Source organism: Pavona decussata, unplaced genomic scaffold, assembly GCF_977016875.1.
Source record: "Pavona decussata unplaced genomic scaffold, jaPavDecu1.1 SCAFFOLD_133, whole genome shotgun sequence".
Taxonomy (NCBI): Eukaryota; Metazoa; Cnidaria; class Anthozoa; order Scleractinia; family Agariciidae; genus Pavona; species Pavona decussata.
Genome location: NW_028145546.1, coordinates 3,901,183 through 3,922,354, shown reverse-complemented (window position 1 = coordinate 3,922,354; position 21,172 = coordinate 3,901,183). Strand labels below are relative to the sequence as shown.

General features: G+C 39.0%; 5 protein-coding genes across 6 annotated transcripts in view; 1 reads left to right on the top strand and 4 right to left on the bottom strand.

Annotated features, from left to right (window-relative positions):
* The window catches only part of LOC146468322 (uncharacterized), a 29,162-nt gene extending 17,112 nt beyond the window's left edge, over positions 1–12,050 (bottom strand). Inside the window, exons 1-11 of one of the 2 annotated variants that reach the window (XM_085124993.1) lie at positions 11,885–12,050; positions 8,691–8,784; positions 7,376–7,528; positions 6,962–7,011; positions 4,717–4,816; positions 3,643–3,731; positions 2,774–2,888; positions 2,131–2,271; positions 1,341–1,568; positions 738–827; positions 227–292 (exon numbers count right to left, since the gene is read on the bottom strand). In XM_085124993.1, the coding sequence (XP_084981119.1) occupies positions 227–292; positions 738–827; positions 1,341–1,568; positions 2,131–2,271; positions 2,774–2,888; positions 3,643–3,731; positions 4,717–4,816; positions 6,962–7,011; positions 7,376–7,528; positions 8,691–8,762 (1,104 nt within the window). In that variant the 5' untranslated portion in view covers positions 8,763–8,784; positions 11,885–12,050. The remainder of the gene's footprint in view (positions 1–226; positions 293–737; positions 828–1,340; positions 1,569–2,130; positions 2,272–2,773; positions 2,889–3,642; positions 3,732–4,716; positions 4,817–6,961; positions 7,012–7,375; positions 7,529–8,690; positions 8,785–11,884) is intronic. The other variant, XM_085124992.1, reaches the window with a different exon arrangement.
* LOC146468317 (large ribosomal subunit protein uL22-like) overlaps positions 1–21,172 on the bottom strand; it is a 75,464-nt gene that overhangs the window by 20,112 nt on the left and 34,180 nt on the right. The window lies entirely within an intron of this gene.
* On the bottom strand, positions 8,859–10,910 carry LOC146468323 (uncharacterized). The gene has a single exon (XM_085124990.1). It carries the CDS (start codon positions 10,805–10,807, stop codon positions 9,014–9,016), a length of 1,794 nt encoding a protein of 597 aa, XP_084981116.1. The 5' UTR covers positions 10,808–10,910; the 3' UTR covers positions 8,859–9,013.
* Positions 13,098–13,850, bottom strand: LOC146468321 (histone H3-like). The gene has a single exon (XM_085124758.1). It carries the CDS (start codon positions 13,848–13,850, stop codon positions 13,356–13,358), a length of 495 nt encoding a protein of 164 aa, XP_084980884.1. The 3' UTR covers positions 13,098–13,355.
* On the top strand, positions 13,969–16,541 carry LOC146468320 (6-phosphofructo-2-kinase/fructose-2,6-bisphosphatase 4-like). The gene has a single exon (XM_085124757.1). It carries the CDS (start codon positions 14,129–14,131, stop codon positions 15,467–15,469), a length of 1,341 nt encoding a protein of 446 aa, XP_084980883.1. The 5' UTR covers positions 13,969–14,128; the 3' UTR covers positions 15,470–16,541.

Genomic DNA, 21,172 nt, shown 5'->3' with positions numbered 1-21,172 from the left:
AATTTCCTGCAAAATTATAAGGATGCCCCTGTAAAACCCCTTATCAACTATTTTATTGTATATTTTTGTGATGTCAAATTAAGAGATTGTTGTAATTTTCAAGGATTTCCCTCAGTGGCACTTTATTATTTTACAAGTTAAATGCCAAATGGCTGGTCACAGGGTTACGCCAATAAAAACTAGAATTATTCAGTGTGATGTGATAGATGAAAGATGAGCTTCACACCTCCAGTGACAGCATGTGCTTTAAATAGCTGATGGATTTCATCAGAACTTGTACCACAGACCTCACCTGAATATAAAAATATCATTATTAAATTTAATTTAATTAAATCTGGCAGACTAAAAATAACATGGTGGTGAAACATAAAGAAAGAAAGGTCAAGGTGGCTGAAAATCCTGGTCCAAGGTCTGGCAGCTGGCAAACAACAACAGCAAGAGATGGAAGGTGCAGTGATCTAGGCCAATTATTAGTCCAAACTAGCACTCAGCTAGCACTCACTCCAAGCACTTCGATATCCACTGCTCAATCTCTCCCCTCCCATTCCACCCACTCTCTCCTAACATGCCTTTCTACACAATAACTGGAAAGAGTTATTATTTTGTACTGGACAATACAAAACACCTCAAATTTCATCCACATCACCCATTTTCACCTCTACCTTTATGTTTCAATTGATTTGTGATCAAATGTTCTTCCACAAGTTTGATTTAGTAATTACAGTTCTGTATTTCACCTCTTGAAGCTTTTTTCTGCTCATGTCCGGCATGTGGGACATGATGTTCTCTTCCGTCAAGTCTTCCTGGATAACCTTCTTCAATGGAGGCTGGAAATATATTTAAAAAATAAAGATAAATTGCCTACCAATAGCAAAGTATTTTTGCATGGTTTATCACTATGCGGGAAAAGCAGATCTTGGTAGCGGCTATTGAAATCCAAAAAGAAAATTGGGGGTGACCACACATTTTTTAGAGATAACTAGCAACAATTATTCTAAAAAGCAGCAAAATACAAAGCAATGTATGGTGCTTTTTTCCAAATTAAAGCTTTATTATCTCTGAAAAATGCCTGGTTACCCCCAATTTTCTTTTTGGATACCAAAATCACTTGCTAAGTTCTGCTTTCTCTGCATAGTTTTAAAGCGCACAAAAATATCCCTGTCATAGTAGGCACCACCCCTAGGAAACCCGAGTATCTCCAGATGCACAGAACGTATGTGCAGTAACAAAATTATAGTAGGCACCGTCCTTAATACATGTAATTATCTTTGAAAACTTTGTGGTTACCCCCTAATTTTCTATTTGGATTCCAGTAGCCACTAATAAACAAATTATCTTACCCATGGTGCTGCTGGGTAGAGAACAGACAGAGATAACAAGTCCTTGCTGCAGTCTCTCAACATGTCACTCACTGTTGTCACACGATTTGTTAGCCTTTCTCTGATTGGCTGTGATATGTGATGACTAGTTAAGACTGCTGATGTTGTTGACGAGCACTGGTTTTGAAGGGTTTCTTTCAGACACAGCATGTTCTTGTACAATTTACACAGCTTGGATTCTAGTCTAGACTGAACAAAAAAGAGAGTAAAAGATATTTTAAGTTCTGGGCCTACCATTCCAGGGGGGGGGGGGGGGGGGAAGCATAAATTATTTGCCTCTAAAGTAGCTCATGTGATCAACACTTAACTCTTGGAAGGTGTGTGGACAAACAGGTTAGGGAGCCAGAACTTTAAATTGGAGGTCTTTGATTGAAATTGCTGAGCCATATGTATTAAAAAAGTAAAGTGGTCAACCAACGGCTTGATGGAATATGTTTTGGAAATATTTTTTCCTGCCAATAAATCTTTATTGCTATGTTAACACCTTACATTTACGTTATTCATCAATTTTTCTTTTCACACTGAATACAGTAACACTTAATGATTTCTTTGCCCCATTTTTGTTACATATTTTTCCTTCAAGGTTGACTATTATACATTTATATGAATGGACAGAGAGTCTAACAAAACAACATGATATATCCCCACATATACCCCCAAGTGCATCTCAAAATAACATTGAACTTGGTGGAACAACCCATCAGTGATGGGTCACTGACCCAACATCAACATCAACTGAAGTCTTTCTCACCACTTGCTTCAAGTTAAGGTGTTCCACTTTCCCACTGCAACAGTCCAATAATGTCACAGCTTGATCATTGCCACTTTTTGACTGTTTCAGGAAATCTCCCATGTACATGACAGGCAAGGAAATATCTTCAGAATCTACAGTCTAAGAAAACAGTTGGGAAATAAATGTTTTTAACGGAAACTTATTGAACATTCAGGGGCGGGGTGAGTTGTAACCTGGGAGGGGCAGGTGAGTTTTAACCAGGAAGGGGTGAGGTGAGTTGACCCCAGGGAGGGGTGAGGTGAGTTACAACCTGGGAGGGGCAGGAGAGTTGTAACCAGGGTGGGGCAGGTGAGGTTTAACCAGGGAGGGGTGAGGTGAGTTGACTCCAGGGAGGGGCAGGTGAGCTGTAACCAAGGATTGGGGTAGGTGAGTTGTAAGCAGGCTAATGCTTAGTTTTTCCTCCCCGCAGGGGAATAGGGCCAGAACCAGGTTTGAGTTTGGTGTCTTTTAGTGAGTTCAACTCCTGCTGGAGACTCAGGTTACTCTCATTTATATCTCCCAGGCTCATAAAAAAAATGAATATAGTAGTTAGACTAATCTAAAAGAGTTTCTATCAGAAAGATTAAAATATTATTGATTGATACAAAACATTTTTTTTAACCTCTTTGTTCTTGTATAAGTCCAGTCTCAACACTTCCACTTTGTACTCTAAATTCTGCACAAATTCACGTGATACTGTCATGTAATTGGAGGAACTGTCTGGTGAATAAAGACTCCTACAAATAAAGCACAAGTAAAAATGTCCTTCATCTAGTTTGATGTGTCATTATTACTTACCCAAATGAAATTGGTTAAAAAAATTACAACATATTTATATGTTATCTTTAGTAACATTTGTATAACTGCATGCTGCCAACTCTTATGTGCAACAAGCAAACGTCATCCATGATGCAGATTGAAAACATTGTTCTCCTACTCTTGTACATGCCAATTTCTCCCTCCTGCATCACAGATTCAGTCTGCTAATAGTTCCTTAACCAAACAGCATGTGAGTTCCATTCAATTTCCATAAAACTGAGTCTCATTCAATGATGCTTAAATCAAGTTGTGTGAACTGTAGCTAGACTTTTCTTCAGAAACTCTTGGACTTTATTTATGTTGCAGTCTTCTGCAAGTGTTGGACATCTTTGGAAAAGTTTGGATATCGTTCCAGAACATCTTCAGACATCTTCAGCAAATTATCAACAAACTCTTGAAAAATCCTCAGAAATACATGTAATATTGAGGATGAAAGTCTAACACATTTGATGCAGAAAAAGTTGGAAGGTCTACAACTAATGTCCATAACATGCTTTCTAACTTACAATATGGCTCACAACACCAAAACGAAGTTTGAATCCACAATATGGGAAGTGGAGATCTTGTGTCCACATACATAAATAATGTATTTTGATCTTAAGTAAAGTGTTCCAAGTAATATTGTGATGAGTAGTAAATTAGCACAATAATAATAGTTTTTATTATTATCACCTCAGGGCTTCTCTCAAGTTTAAAAGTTTATTTTCAACTTCCAAGAAAACATTTCTTCTTGCTTGGAGTGCACTAGACTGGAGAAGAACCTAACAATGACAAACATAAAATGTTATGCAAATATCAGTGAGAACTTAACAAATCACCATCAGATGTCACTGGACATATTCTGAAATGTCAAACTAACAAAAAAATTATTAAAATAAATCAAATACACACACAATCTTTCAACCCCTTGTAATTATTTCCACTAATTTTGTTAACTTAAATTCTGAAATATTTTTCCCATGCAAAATGAAGTTGTTAATGCCAAATTAGAATTAATTTAAAGACTGACTGAGGAGATGGCTGAAATTCAGGCTAGCACACTCTTATTAAGCAAAACCAGTTGAAGGTTTTTTGGCAAGACAATCGTAAATGTATATTGTGAGTGTATATGCATGCTATTTTTACCTTGAAATTGAAATGAATTCCTCCAGATCTAGCTCTATTTTGGTACAGAGTCAAGTTATCATATAAGAAAATTACTGGTATAGTTGTGTATTTAGTTTTTTGAGCAATTTAATGTTAAATTAACAAGAAACAACATATCACTTTTCACCAAAATGTAACCAATCTTGACTAACAGTATGCAAAAGAACTGACACTTCAGTGACTAATTTCTTTTTGTATAGAGTGGTTTTCAATTCGGTGTCAAAAGTAATTTCAGGTTTGCTTTGATTTCGCATTTACTGTCATCTGTGATTGGTTAACAAAACTCATGCCACTTTCTCAACCTATGGGAATCCAAACCAAAACCAATCATGTTTTGGCCCCACACGTTTTTCCGCACTTGGTGCCAGTCACATGTATTTGCTTTGAATTCTGAGTGGTTCATTGCACTGTTTACATTTGTTGTGATTGGCAAGATTAATTACTTTCAATTGGTTTTGGTTTTACAACACGCATTGGAAACCGCTCTATTAGATTGAATCCAAGTCAAGCAAAACACTAATTTTTAATTTTTGCAGTTCTGTACAAAAGAAATCAGTCAAGTGTTGGACTACAATGTATCTCTTCAATTCCATTTCTCACCTGTCTTTCAAGTTGTATAATCTGAGACTTGAGTAAGTTAACCCTCCTTTCATCAAATTTCTCCTCTGGAGTCTCATCTAAAAGCTGTTTGTATAGAGACCTGGAAAAAATTCATAACAACAATAGAACATTTTCACTATGGCATCATTTGACTACAACTACCAGAATCCTTCAGTTGTTTTGTTTTTTCATGCTAATTAGAGCTATTGTTCTTTGCTCTCCACTGGGATTACAAAATTTGAATTTGAAAAGAAAAACAAAATGAATTCTGGTAGTTGAAGTCAAATGAAGCCATCATGAAAATGGCCTATGGATGAAGCCATTCAGTCTTGAATAATGTCTTCTCTAATTTCCATGCTTTTGTCTTGAAGGGAGATTCATGAGAATTTGGTGCTTGACTCAAAAATACAGAACATCTGTGATAAATGATGGATAACTGTAGCAAACTTAAACCTAGCCTTAAAAACTTGGCACTTACGACTAGATTCGTATATTCTGGTAGTCTGAAATGTCAGCCGTCTCCTCTCCCTAACCCACAGGGGGCGCGGGAGAGAGAGACGTCTGAATTCCGAGCGTTATTATAATGTTGTCCGTTGACGTCACGTACTTTTGCGAATATGGTAGGTAGTTTTTGATTGGTTCTTCCCTAATTGGAATAGATAACCATTTCTTATTGGTCGAACTTGCGAAAACAGATATTTCATTTCGGCGGCGAATATAAAGTGTTGACAGACCAGACACAACTCGTAAGTTCCTGGTGTGAAGAGTGACTTCTCTTTTAACGTGGTTTTGCTCTCGCGAGTATATCTCTTAAAGATTTTCCTTTTTTGTATGAGATAAGTGGGAGGCTCTTTCAATATTTCTCGAGCCGGGTGGTAAGTTGTGAAGATGGGAAGAATTTTATTTCGCACTTTCTCGTTTTGTTGTAAAGCCGACTTCCGTTCAGTGAATTTAATCTCAGAGGTTATTTTTTTCAATGATTTTCAATGTGTTGATAGCCTCTTGCCTGAAGGCGCGTTTTGAAGTTGGTGGCATTGCAATACAATAATTTCATTGACTGGTTGGTTCTCAAAAGTCTCAGCGATTCTACAATCATGCAGGAATCATTGACATTTGCACGCACTTTAAACCTATGTACAGAGACCTTCCAGTACACATTTTTCTTCCTGCCACCCACCGGGGTCAGAAAAAGACTAATATAAAATGAATCACGGAGACTTCTTCGAAACACCTCCTCTGCAAAATCATTCTATTACAACATCATCCACTTCAAAACGCACTTTTGGGCTAGAGGCTACCCTCACAATCTCATTGAAAAAATAACCTCTGATTTTCGCTGAACGGAAGTCGGCTTTACAACAAAACGATAAAGTGCGAAACAAAATTCTTTCTTTTGTCACAACTTACCACCCGGCGTTGCCTAACCTCAAAAACATCTTGAGGAGCAAATGACTTTTTTAAAATTCAAAACCAACCATTGCTTCGAGAAATATTCTGAAGGACCTACTCTTATTTCATACAAAAAAAAAACAGTCAAAAAAGCAAAACCATAACAAGAAGTTACAACCACGTTAATATGAGTCGTGTCTGGCCTGCCAACACTTTATTTACTAATAACATTTATCGGAACATTTTTAAATTCATCTTCGGTGTAAAATGAAGTGCGATCTTGTACATACATTCTTGATGCTTTGTCTTCAAATTTTACGGCTTACAAAACGCACACAACCTCCTATATTATGCATGCTGCAATGCTTCCATGCGCTTCCATGACTCGTGGCCGCCATTTGGTTTCAAAGGTTTTTGTTTATGCAGATTTGCATAAATTACTGTGTGACGTCAACGGACGACATTATAACGCTCGGAATTCAGACGTCTCTCTCTCCCGCGCCCCCTGTGGGTTAGGGGGAGGAGACGGCTGACATTTCAGACTAATATTCTGGGTACCACCAGACAAGAAGTAATGACTATCTAGCAATCCCTAAGAATATCATTAGAATGGGTTATAAAAAAAGGATTTTATTAAGAATGGTCTATTAAAATAATGTGCTGCATCAGTGGAAAGCAGCAATGAATGTTTGGTCGTATCAGCAGAGTTGATAACTATAAAGGTAATTTGACCACCGTAAAGAGATTTGGGTGCTGATGTTTTAAACGTTATCCCTTCGCCTGAGTGAAACCTCATTATTTCACCTGAAAAAGCTCCTTCATTTATGGTCTGTAATTTTGTGACTCAGTTGTTTACCTGATAAACAGCAGTTCTGATTTAAGCTCATTGTTTTCTTTCTTCAGTTGCTGTGAATAACAAAAGAAATTGAAATAGATTTGTTCAATTAAATTGAACTTGGACTAAGAGCAAAAAGGGCCTAATTGTGTACTTTTAGACCAAATTTTAAAATACTTCTAATTTGAACTAAATGAAACAGACATCTAATGTTTATAACAATAATTTTTTTGTTGATGGGCTAACATCACCACGTATTCAGTGACAATAATTTTATATAATGACAAACAGAAGAACATATCATGTCATTCAATGGCATCCAAGGTGTCCATTCCGATCTTTAAAGCACTTCTGCCTTACTACATTGACATAATTTGCAAAACTTGTATGTGTTATGTGTTAAATAAATAGATCTAGCCCATTGACAGTCCCTACCTCCAATTCTTCATGACACCTTTGTAACTGTCTTTCTTTAACACCTGTCTGTGTCTGTGTATCCAACGATGACAGTCCAAAACTCCCTGTATTTCTGGATGAAATTCCCTTGAAATCAGAAGAAGCACTGCCTGCAGAGCCTGCAGGTCTAGTCTGGGGATACAGAATAGTCTTTTGAATTTTTCAGGAGTCTAAATCCAATTACGGGAATCAATCATCCTTAAAAACCCAGGGGCAGATAGTCAGGGAAGGCCAAAGATTTCAGGAGTGAAAAACAAATATTAAGCAAAAGATGGGGAGAAGGTTAGGGCTATTCCAACTATCTTGCAAACATTCACTCATACTGATTTTGTCTGTGAAGTCTTTATCCTATCCCCCAACTACCTGCTTCCAAGGGTCCATAGAGAGGATTCAGTCAGCCTCAGAATTTTTAATTGTCACCTCACAACAGCGACATAGCTTGAATCATTTTTTATACTTAGTATATTTTCCCAATTCAAATGTGTTTCACCAAAGAAAAAAACAACCAGGATTATGCTTTGTGGATAGGTATGGTAAACCACTCAATGATAACTGGTTGCAAATACATGTATATGTATTGAGTAATCACACCCTTCCATCCAAATGCCGAACTGACAACCCTTTTATTTAAGGGTCTGCAATCTGCTTGATTTCTGGAAAATGATCTTTAAGCACTGTTTTTAAAACCTCGAAAAGCTGACCTTTCATAACTGAAAGAAAGAAAGGTTGATATTGGCTGACTTTTGTATATAGTAATACAGCATATGTATTTATCTCACAACTAATTCTTCAGCCTGGTGGTGAGGGGTTTTACTTCATACCAAATAAACAATCCTCCAATCAGAGCCTGGGGATTAGATTTTGACCCTGGCTTCCGCATGCACGTGGGATTCAGTGTGATAGTCACTAGAGGATTTCTCCTCTCACCGCTCTGTGGCTTGTTGTAATGCCATGTCGCAACTCAATTCTGTTTGCGGAGAAAGAAGAAAGAAAACCTCTGTGACCACATCACCAGGGAAGGGACTCACATATAATGCATGAGGGTTGGTTGGTATAATTATCATTTATAACTTAAACATCATTTAGCTCAGCTACAGTGCACATGTGTAAATTGTAGTTTGTCAGCTGTTCCAAAAACTACCTCGCAGAGTTAAACTGAACATTGTTCCAAATAAAATTCATAAGGGGTCATTAATGAAAGAGATTAATCAAATATCTTACACTCACTAATATTATATAAAGTAAACGTAAAATATTTAAGGTCTTTAAATAAGAGCACTAATTGAATCCGTACCTTTACAAACGCTTGCCTTGATTTGTTTTGGCCAGACCCACCAGGTCGAGATGACAATGGTGTCTTCTTCATTCAAAAACTGCTATTCTGACATAGACGATGAGAAGTCCAAAGACTACTGCAAAGCTGACACAACGTAATATATTTTATAAACAATATTTCGGCTGGCCAAACCAGCCTTCTTCAGGTTTAGATGTTACTAAATTATATAAATGAAATTACAATATATATCATGGAGGATGTTGCAATACATGGGAGCAGCGGAAATGACGTTTACAAGGTGGTACCAAAGGATGAGGAAATAAGTAAAAAAAATAAAAAAATTACAATTCATCACGTCTATTCAAACCGTGGGGTTCCAAGGTCCCCGCTAAATCTATAAGAAAAGATTCTCTGGCTTTTCTGATTGAATCACGTGAGGAGTGGATAACTTCAAGTGGTATTAGTTGCATGTCAGTGTGGCAGTGGTTAGGTTGAGAAAGAAAATGTTCAGAAACAGTGGTTGGTTTGGATGAAATGTTAGTTTTGTCAACTGGGCGTCTATGTTCGTTGAATCTGTCTTTGAGACGTCGCTTAGTTTCACCTATGTATTGTAAATGGCAGCGGTTACATTGTACCATGTAGATTAAATTTTTGGTGTTACAGGTTATGTGTGAAGTGATGTTACGGGTTTCGCCTGTTGAAGAAAATGTGTAATGTTTAAGACCGTTAGTAATGTAAGGACAAGTGGCGCAATTTTGTCCACAGCGGAAAGATCCTGGTGGTGAATTAGTGCTGTTAGGAGCGGTGACAGTCGGTAGCTGTGCTTTAACTAAAATGTCGCGAAGGTTGGAAGTGCGTCTGTAAGCGACGATAGGTGGGTGTTTAAAAACGTCCCTGCAACGGTCGGAGGAAAGTAATATGTTAAAATGTTTGCGTAATATATTAGAGAGGTGAGGAAGTGCTGGGTTATATGTAACGACAAAAGGTATGCGGTTAATAGAGTCGTTACGGTTAGTTTGCAGAGCGTCAGTGCGAGAAATATTAGCAGCTCGTAGGAATTGTGAGTCCAGGAAGGTGTTATGATATCCTCGTGCGAGGAGATAAGCTTTTAATTCATTAATGCGGATTTGAAATGTAGCGTTAGTAGAACAGATACGGCGGATGCGAAGAGCTAAGCTAAATGGAATAGATGTTTTAGTATGTTGAGGATGGCATGATGAACTAAGAAGATGTTGGTGTTTATCTGTAGGTTTAGTGTATAGGTCAGTTTGTATAGTGCCGTTATGTAGAGATACCATTACGTCGAGAAAAGGAACGTTAGTTAATGAGTGACTGCTAGTGAACTTAATAGTGGGATGAATATTATTGAGGTAATCGATGAATATTTTAAGATGATCTAGACCTTCAGTCCAAATCATAAAAATATCATCAAGGAACCTCCACCAGGTATGGACATGGAAAGGAGCGTTAGAGAGAGCGTTAATTTCGAAAATGCCGAGAAAAAGGTTAGCAAATGAAGGAGCCATCTTAGTACCCATGGCAGTACCATGGACCTGAAGATAGTGTTGCTGATTAAATGTGAAGTTATTCATGGTCAGTATTATGCGTAGAAGGTCACAAAGTGTCTCAGTAGGAATGTGTTTGTCCGTACGAGTTTCAAGGAAATGACGGCAAGCATCAATTCCTTCGTTGTGTGGAATGTTGGTGTACAATGATGAAACGTCGAGAGTGACAAGCATGGCGTTACTAGGTAGAGTTCCAAGGTTAGAGAGTTTGTTAAGGAACTCAGTAGTGTTTTTAATGTGCGAATCCAAGGAAGAGACGAGAGGGTTAATGTGGTAGTCAACGAATTGTGAGATGCGTTCAGTAGGGTGGCTGTTAGATGAAACTATGGGGCGTCCTGGGTTTCCAGTTTTGTGAATTTTAGGTAAAATGTAAAAGCGTCCAGGTTTAACGTCAGTTTGTATAAGGTATTGTTTCGTCTTTTCGTCAATGTAGCCGTCTTTGAGCATGCGTTGAACGTAAATAGTAACTCGTTGTTGAATTTGGTTAGTTATGTCTCCGTCTTGTTTTCTGTAGAATTTAACGTCGTTAAGCTGTCGATTGCATTCGTCTATGTACCAGGTTTTGTCCATCACTACCGTCCCAGAGCCTTTGTCGGCCGGTTTGATAACGATGTCTTGTCGTTTCTTAAGATTCCGTAATGATTGTCGTTCATGTGAGGTTAAGTTGTCGGTTATATGATTGAGACGCACACTTCCTCACCTCTCTAATATATTACGCAAACATTTTAACATATTACTTTCCTCCGACCGTTGCAGGGACGTTTTTAAACACCCACCTATCGTCGCTTACAGACGCACTTCCAACCTTCGCGACATTTTAGTTAAAGCACAGCTACCGACTGTCACCGCTCCTAACAGCACTAATTCACCACCAGGATCTTTCCGCTGTGGACAAAATTGCGCCACTTGTCCTTACATTACTAACGGTCTTAAACATTACACATTTTCTTCAACAGGCGAAACCCGTAACATCACTTCACACATAACCTGTAACACCAAAAATTTAATCTACATGGTACAATGTAACCGCTGCCATTTACAATACATAGGTGAAACTAAGCGACGTCTCAAAGACAGATTCAACGAACATAGACGCCCAGTTGACAAAACTAACATTTCATCCAAACCAACCACTGTTTCTGAACATTTTCTTTCTCAACCTAACCACTGCCACACTGACATGCAACTAATACCACTTGAAGTTATCCACTCCTCACGTGATTCAATCAGAAAAGCCAGAGAATCTTTTCTTATAGATTTAGCGGGGACCTTGGAACCCCACGGTTTGAATAGACGTGATGAATTGTAATTTTTTTATTTTTTTTTTTTACTTATTTCCTCATCCTTTGGTACCACCTTGTAAACGTCATTTCCGCTGCTCCCATGTATTGCAACATCCTCCATGATATATATTGTAATTTCATTTATATAATTTAGTAACATCTAAACCTGAAGAAGGCTGGTTTGGCCAGCCGAAATATTGTTTATAAAATATATTACGTTGTGTCAGCTTTGCAGTAGTCTTTGGACTTCTCATCGTCTATTTTTCAAGTTTGGCTGATTAGATCTCCTGTGAGATCCAACGTACAAGCAAGCAGGATCTTCGTTCACGGCTTTTGCAGTTTTTTAAAATTTTTATTCTGACATCCTCAAAATCCAGGTTACACGAAGAAATTGGAAAAGTCAGGTTCTCCCGGGGGATGCGGAAAGGTAAATTGTGAAGATTCAAATTATTCTGGAACTATTCGCCTGATCCGCCATTTTTGAATTTCTTATCCTGGGAAAAGCTGGGAACTAGCAAAAGTGAACGGGAAAGACTGGAGACGAAATGTTGCAATCAGATTAGCTCAACCCCCCCCCCCCACCCTCCCCACCTCCACACCCCATCAAGCGAGAGGAAAACCAAAACCCACACCCCATCAAGCGAGAGGAAAACCAAAATCAGGTGAATTGTGAAGATTCAAATTATTCTGGAACTATTCGCCGCCATTTTTGAATTTCTTATCCTGGGAAAAGCTGGGAACTAGCAAAAGTGAACGGGAAAGACTGGAGACGAAATGTTGCAATCAGATTAGCTCAACGCCCCCCCCCCCCCCCCCACCCTCCGCACCTCCACACCCCATCAAGCGAGAGGAAAAACAAAATCAGGTGTATGTTAGGCTAGGCATGGGCTACTTCTTTGCTTGTAACATCTTGTTTTCATTTTCTGCAATATTTTCATTTGCCAAAAATTTGATCAGCAGCACCCGGTTTCCTTTCTTCTTTTTCCTCAAACGTAACTGAGCCGTAAAGTAGCTTGAAGTGGGAGGGGAGGGTGGGCAGGAGCTTATGACCATAAGCTCCTGGGGTGGGACAATGACGGAAAAGAACAAAGACTCAACCTCAGCTCCAGGACTAGGGTAACAGAAAATTTAATAAAAATGCTCAGTCTACGGGAAGTTTTCAAGAACAATGACAAAAATATAAACATCTGAATGCGTATTCAGAAAGATTTTTGTTCCTCAGTTTTGACTTCAGATTTTTCTTTACCACTACATTTTTAACGAACCAGGTGAACAGAACTGGTATCCTCCCGAACTGGTGAAAACCCCGGGCACTAGAGAGACTCTAGAGAAAGGTCGATTTCACTGAGCGAGACCCAGCTAGGTATGTAACAGGGCGCAGAAAAGGCGCTAAAGCAGCTGCATGCGAAATACCAGACGAACGACGTTGGTAGAGTAGAGGTACAGCTAAACAAAGTCGAGTTGAACGGGAAGCAAAAAATATATATATATAGGCTAAGAGGGGTAAAACGAAGAGCTCACGAGGCAGTTCTTAGAAAAAAAAAACAAATCTCGCTCCCTACACTGACGATAAATTCCTGGGCCCAGTTGCTCGAAGCATTGTCAGCGCTAACCATGCTTCGAGCAACTCAGCCCTGTACTTTAATCAAAAATTGGCTAACGGAAACTTCGAAACTATTCGGCTTTTCGCGCCCAAAACCTGTGGCGGGAAAAGCAAGGAGACAGGGTTTTTTTTTCTTAATTCCTGGACACAGACAACATATTTTATGGTCAATGACTTTTGTGAGATATGGTGGCTCTTAAAAGAGCCGTTGGTTTAGGAAGCTGTAAAGCAATTAGGCGCGCTCTCCACGGATTCGGCGGGCCAGCTGAATATCTTTGGGCATGATGGTGACGCGCTTGGCGTGGATGGCGCACAAGTTGGTGTCTTCAAACAGACCAACGAGGTAAGCCTCGCTAGCTTCTTGGAGAGCCATCACAGCAGAACTCTGGAAACGCAGGTCGGTCTTGAAATCTTGAGCGATTTCTCTAACAAGACGCTGGAAGGGCAACTTGCGAATAAGAAGCTCGGTGGATTTCTGGTAGCGACGTATCTCACGAAGAGCAACAGTTCCGGGCCTGTAACGATGAGGTTTCTTCACACCTCCAGTCGCTGGAGCGCTCTTTCTTGCTGCTTTGGTAGCAAGTTGCTTACGCGGAGCTTTTCCGCCGGTAGATTTACGAGCTGTTTGCTTGGTACGTGCCATCTTTTCTAGCAGAAACGAGCAGATTCGAAAGAATTGGAAACTGTGCAAATTTATACTTGGCGCCAGCATCTCTGATTGGTTCATTTTTCTTCATCATGATTGGTCAAAAGAGGACTCAACTATGGTTTGATTGGCTAAATTTACATATGTGCTCATTGGTTGGATTACGCAATTTTCGATCCAATTTACATGGAAAGCTCGCGATCTTTGTGTTCCTCAGAAAACTTTGGACCGAATAACTCAAAGAAAACTGTATTACGTCATATCAAACTAACCGTAAAGACGAGTTCAACGCCCATCAGAGACTTTTCCACTTGTTAAATACTCCGATCAATTTTCTCGTGATTTCCAAGTGTCCCAAGATGAATCGTTCTCTTTACCCTGCCTCGTGTCCTCCAATAGTTCACATCCCGACTTGTATAGTGATGGTGGGTTTACCAGCAAGAGGCAAAACTTACATCTCCAGAAAACTCACTAGATATCTCAACTGGATTGGCGTCAACACTAAGGTGTTCAACCTGGGCGAATACCGTCGCCAAATGGCTGGCGCTCACTGCAAGCACTCGTTTTTCGACCCCAACAACACAGACGGGATGAGTGTACGTGAGAGGTGCGCCGAACTCGCTTTGGAAGACATTACACAATGGTTGAAAGGCAAAGGACAGGTCGGCATCTTCGACGCCACAAACACCACCCGAGCGAGGAGAAAGAAAGTCAGAGATCATATGGAAGCCAATGGCTTTACAGGGTTTTTTGTGGAATCCGTCTGCGATGATGATGAAATCATTCAATCGAATATCCTAGAGGTGAAAGTGAACTCCCCAGATTACCAAGGGGTGAACCCCGATGAAGCTTGTCAAGACTTCAAGGCGAGAATCAGTCATTATAATAACTTTTATGAACCGATCTCTTTGGATCATGATCACGACTTGCCTTTCCTGAAGGTGATAGACGGTGGTAAAAGATTTCTTATGAACAGGGTAGAAGGTTACCTGCAGAGTAGAATAGTGTATTACATTATGAATCTGCATATCACCCCCAGATCGATCTACCTTTCCAGACATGGGGAGAGCATGATGAACCAGCAGGGGAGGATTGGTGGTGATTCGGATCTATCTCCGAGGGGATGGGAGTACAGCAAAGTACTGGGAAAGTTTGTTAAAGATGAAATGCCAGCTGATCTTAAAGTTTGGACAAGTGAAATGAAGCGAACCAATCAAACAGCAAAGTTTATTGAACGACCTATTGAACAGTGGAAGGCCATTAATGAAATTGACGCCGGAGTATGCGAGGGTATGACGTATGAAGAAATACAGGAGGAACACCCAGAGGACTTTGCCAGAAGAGATGAGGATAAATTCCATTACAGGTATGCAAGGGGGGAGTCCTATGAAGATCTTGTTGCCCGTTTAGAACCTGTCATTATGGAGCTAGAGAGACAGCACAATGTCCTTGTCATTTGTCACCAAGCTGTGGCGCGATGCCTCTTGGCGTACTTCCTGGATCATAGTTCTGAAGAGCTGCCATACTTACGGGTGCCTTTACACACTGTGGTGAAGCTAACCCCTGTGGCATATGGTTGTCGTGTTGAACAGTTTGACTTGAAGGTCCCTGCTGTCAATACCCACCGAGAAAAGCCCAAGAATGTATCACTGATGCGAAGTACTGAAGATGCATTGGTTACAGTTCCAGAACATGAGTAAGATGACTTGAAAATTAGGACCACTGATGAAAGTGTTATTTTCTGACCATTAATTGAATCGCTCTACATAGCAACAAAGAGGGCTGTTATCATTGTAGTACTAAAAACAATATTAGTATCATTTTTATTTACACGTATAAACAGAATACCAGATAATAAGTAGTAGATGTAAATTGTGATCATCTGGGTTAGTGTTGTCCTGAAAAGGACTGTTTGAGGTGACTGACGTTTCAACAACCTGAGTGGTACAGGGTTTGAGCTAGGATTTGATCACTGGGGGACAATCTGTCCCCTTGGCTAAAATTTTGGGGACATTCTTATTTTTAGGGGGACAGACAATTTTTATTCAACATTTTTTTTACATTGATCCAGGCAAACCAACAAAAACATTTTTCTAGCTGATCCTTGTAATACAAGAACAGTGATACAAACAAGAAAAGTTGAGTTGTTGCTGTCAAGACTTTTTTTTCTCGTCATATTTAAACAGAGGATCAATGACTATGCTTTATACTTCAAAACATTTGACAGCAGCATCTCGCCTCGGCATCCCCTTGTAGACTTCAATTCCTTTCTTAATTACTGGTAGACGTGTATGTACTAATTCTTCTGTTGGTTCTAGCCCAAACATCAAGGGCTGTAGAAAAGTCAAAGTCCTTGGAAGGTGGCCCCTCAATGTCAATGGTCATGAGCACATCCAACCTCTCCGCTTTCAGTCTGTTTCTCAAAACATTCTTAATTCGATTCTGTGTGCTAAAACCTCTTTCACAGCCAGCCGCATTAGTACCAGCATCCTCATGTTCTTTACAGTCTTTATGTCTTTGCAGAGTTGAGGTTCTAAAATTTGTACATCCTTCCGCCGATGCAAAGGGGTTTGTCTTCTTTGATTTCCGACAAAAATAGCAGAACATCGCCTCTTTCTCATAGCGCAATCATGTGTAATCTTGCAACCAAGTTTTCCGGAAAGTTTGTGATTTTTTTGGTTTCCTTTGATCCTCATCCGTTTCTTCCTGATTAATACATTGTTCTTCTTCTGTTTCATTTTTCTCTGATTCAGTCTAGCTTCGATTGGGAGCTCTGTATTGTTCGAACACGTTTTGGATGTTTCGAAGATTGTGTTGAAGATTGTCAGGTGCGTTCACCACGCTTGGTTGAGCATGAGACGCACATGTTCAGTAGAGCGTGACTGAAACATGACTTGAGAATGAACTTTGAATGGAGAACGTGTGATAAAATATAAGCTTACTTTCCACATTCTGCTCAGCTTGCAATTTCTGTACTGAATTATTCCTTTTGTGTCTGCTTCCTTTCGAGTTTTTTCCCTAAATTTTGAAGGGGACAAATTGTCCCCTGGGCCATTTTTTTAAGGGACAATTTCAATTGCAGTGCGGGATTGGCACAATGGCGTGGCCTGGCTCAAACCCTGGTGGGAGTCATCTTCAGAGTCAATTGCAAAAGCAGGGAGGCAATGAAGAAATTAAGGTGTTGATAGAATGAGATCTCTCTCAATCGTCAGAACAATCCAGCTTCATTGTGTCATAGGGAACACTCATAACAGCAGCTGATAAGGGAGATGATTGTTGCATTTGTAATTCATAAAGTTTGGAACACTTGTAGATAGAAGCACACTTAGATGTGGTATGTTTATAGTGGTTACCAAAAACATGCTACCTCTTTCCTTCAAAAGAGTCAGATTAAATTTGTGTATTGGTAGATGACAATCAAAGAAAAGCTGTTGAAATTGTTCAAATTCTGACAAGATTTCAAGGCAACGTTGTTAAGAAATTGAGAGTTTTACCTTTTCAAGACAAGAAAAACTTTATTTAACTTATTGATTTCCTTCTAGTTCAAGCTAAAAGAAAACTTAGGGAGGTGGGCTGGAATACAAATGCCCAAAACCAGAAAAAAAAAAAAAAAAGAGGTGTGGAAACTATTTAACATTCTGGTTATTCAACAGTCACTTCAACAATTTATTATTGGCCCCAACATTATTCCTGGGGGGAAATACAATACATACTTAATTATAATAAAAGTAAAAAAAAAAGGTTCATTTTTATGAGTAATTTTGAGGGAGCTAAATTGTACATAATAATGCAGCAATCTGCTACTCTTGCTGTCATGATACCTCACCTAAAGGAATATACTAATGTGTATGGTTTGTATTATTTTATTGTAATTTGTTTAATGTCGACAAGTGCCTGAAATTATTTTATTTAGTATGGAAATGTTACATGCAAGTTGGTATCCTCTAAACAGCCAAAGGAATCTTAGTACATGTGGGTGTCCTGTGTACTGCTGCTTTACTCAACAGGCAGCTGTACATGTGGGTGTCCTGTGTACAGCTGCTCTACTCAGATGAGAACAGGCAACCATACATGTGTTACAATCTTGGTCTCTGGTGAGCAACCTGTTTGTGAAGCAATTCATGGTCATTCCTTAGTGTTGTGGAAACCATTGTTTTTGTTTTTATTGCCATCTGGTACAATCCCTTACTGTCTTTTGAATGATGTCACTTGGTCATCAAGACACCTAGAAAGGTTAAAAACAAGGTCTGCCAACTTTCCCTTATCTTTTGTTTGGTATTTAAGTTAAATATCGCTCATGATTTTTGCTCTTTGCCAAAGAATTTTTACACTGATCAATGTTTTTTTATAACTTGTATAATATAATATGCACTTTACATATCTTAAATAAGTGTATTTTTTCTGTTACTACAAAATTCAAAATTGAACTTAAATAATTGTAGCTATATTTTGTTGCATTATTATTCGGGATTTTCACAGCGACAGGTCTTAACTGGTGTTTACTAGAGTGCCAAGCAACAATTATTGTTTCTACCATTCAAGAACATTTCTTATAATCATATCTGATCCCAACAGCGCTGACATCTGAATTAGCCCAGCTGTTGTGTTCACTCCAATGACACTTTCCTGAAGCCTTCTTGAATGGTTCCTAATGCACCTGGTACTACAGGGATCACCTGTGATTTCTTTAAGGTAGAATAAACCATTATTGGTTTTCTCATAATTTCCCAACACAAGTTGTATGCATTTCCATCCTGGTCATCTGCAGCCATAATAGTTTCTGTATATTAAAAGAGTGATTATTTTTAACAAAACAGAACCACTATTTTAACATTTCCATTCTGTTTGATTCAAACATGTTTTGGCTATTTAATGTGATGTTAAAAATAGGTGATAGTGTCTCTCTGTAATAATAATTATTATTTTTTATTACTTTAGTTTTGATTTCACAATACTTGATTGAAAACTTCACTAAAAGTGTAACACTGAAGATAAATAATTTATTTGGGTGATGTTGTATCAATATTGTAATTATTACAATATTGATACAACATCACCCAGTTTTGTTTTATGTTATCATTAGAGTTGGAAACTAGGTTGCTTTCCATTTTGTCAAAAAATTTCTGGTTCTGCCAGATAACATATAAGTAGAAATTTTCCAGGACAAATGGACAACCTTCAGAGGTTCTCCACTTTTCCGTCCAAACCAAAATTTTGTTCCATTTGCGCAGATTTTTCCTCCCCTTTGGTTATCTTTTTGTGCAATTGCATGCATTTTTTGATCTGCCAATGAAACTGAAAGCAAGGTTCTTCTCCCAGATGTAAAAACGAAACCCCTTTTTATTTGACATGAGGAGTTTTGGAATTTCCAATCACAAATTTCGGCTAAGTGGAAGTTTCCCCAGTGTAAAACAATTTAGGGACTAGATTTGACTGACTGGAAAGAAGCTGTCCTTAGCTTAAATGGAGCTAGGATATATCTCATTCAGATAGCAAAACTTTAGCAACTCTTGACTAGTGAATAACAAGAGCAGTGTGGGGATGACAAATTCAAAAACTAAGGCTAGCTGATAACAGTGCAAAAGTCTTACAAATTTGACTTGATTTAGCAAGTATTGATTACTTCCCAAGCACATCCTGTTATTCCAGTATCAACGTCAGCTCGCCCCATAGGAAGGATTGGTGGGAGTTCCTTTGAATTGTATTTAAAAATGAGAACGACATTGTACAATAATGCATGAATTTATTTACTACACGGAATTGAAATTGTTCAACATGTATCTGAAAATAAACTTGGTTGATTTTATTTGATTTAAACATCTTTGTGTTTCTGTGGTTTGCAAAGGTGGAATTTTGATATATTTCTGCTCTTTGCTGTAACTGGTTTTTGACTTCCAACTGGTTCCTGCTAAATTGAACCCAGATATAACTGGTATTTATTTGATCGGTTGAGGCAAGGGCAACTCTGCATACGACTGAAACATAATGGGGTGGGTCATAAAGGCTGCTTTGTCGTAAGGCTATCGTACACGGCTCAAGCTCCTGCAGGTCTAGTATCCCAAGGGGACCAGGGACAAGTTGCATAAAACTTAACGGCGGGCGTGTTAAAATGCTATCAGACGTTAACATACTAAATGTGACCGGGATGAAGGTCTGGCGTTAGCAGTTACGCCCGACGTTAAATTTTATGCAACTCACCGCAGGTGTATTAGCGACAGCAATGTACAAAGACCATTTCTGGGTTTGAAATTAGTGACTGGGGTCTTGGGGTCCAAAATTTTCTGGTGGACTTTATTTGGAGGAAAGACTTTGGTAGACTCTTTGGTTAGGGTTTTATGATAGAATTTTCCTTTGGTCAAACAGCTTGGCCTCATTCTCTCGTCTTTCTATTCACCCTTGGACACCGTGAGAATTTGTCGATAAAGATGACAGGTTTGTTGTCATAAACTAATCAAAGTAGAAAGGGAAAAGTGCACTGCATTGTAAATTACGTCACTGTTGGTCTGAAATGGATAAGATTTTTAACCCCTGAGAAACTTGCCACACCCAAAGGTTAAGGCCCCCCCTCCCCCAACCACCGCCACCACCCACCCGACCCAGCACCATTGTGGCCAAAGTGCATTTTTTTCTATTTTGGCTATATGTGTTCTATTCTCGGCGGGAGCTCTTCTATCAGTAGAGTGGTGGAATGAAGCGGTCGAGCTTAGAGCATGCCATAGGTGACGAGAGGAGGAAGGGTGCCACGTAAATATACCAAAACAGGAGCTCTGGTATGAATTTTACTGACCCCAGTTGTTCAAAGAATGGATAACTCTATCCAGTGGACAAATCGCCAGTATCCAGCGGGTAAGATATACTCCAACCAATACTTTTTGTCTGCTTGATAGCGACTTATCCGCTGGATAACGTTATCCGCTCTGTACCCTGCTAGCAGAGGTTTCTTTCTAGCAAGTCTTTTAGCATGTACGAAGTCGTTTGCGTCTCTAGTATTTCGCGTAGTCGGCTTGTTTACTTCCCCGAGGAAGACTATGCGAAATACTACTGAGAGGTGACGCGAACGACTTCGTACATGCTAAAAGATCGAGACTTGCCAGAAAGAAACCTCTGCTATAGTAATTAAAAGGGTAGCGGAAAGTGCTCAGTTTTCAATAAACTAGCAAATTCAATAAAGCCATATCTATAGTCTGTTTCGGATTAATAAAAACTATTGTCAAAATTGTGTAAAATTCCGAATACATGGCACTCAAAATCGTTTTTCTTACAAAAAAAAACCTCTTCGTTTTTCAAGAACGAGAATGATGGCCTCTTTTTATTTCAAGTTTGGAGCAAAAATAACAAAATCCTGTTGTAGCTTTTATTTAATTAAAGCGTTGAGTGGTTCAAGCTGTTTTAATTGTTAAATC

Excerpts from the sequence above, each read along its gene's own strand:
- LOC146468323 (XM_085124990.1), bottom strand. The coding sequence starts at position 10,807 with ATGGACAAAACCTGGTACATAGACGAATGCAATCGACAGCTTAACGAC.
- LOC146468321 (XM_085124758.1), bottom strand. The coding sequence starts at position 13,850 with ATGAACCAATCAGAGATGCTGGCGCCAAGTATAAATTTGCACAGTTTC.
- LOC146468320 (XM_085124757.1), top strand. The coding sequence starts at position 14,129 with ATGAATCGTTCTCTTTACCCTGCCTCGTGTCCTCCAATAGTTCACATC.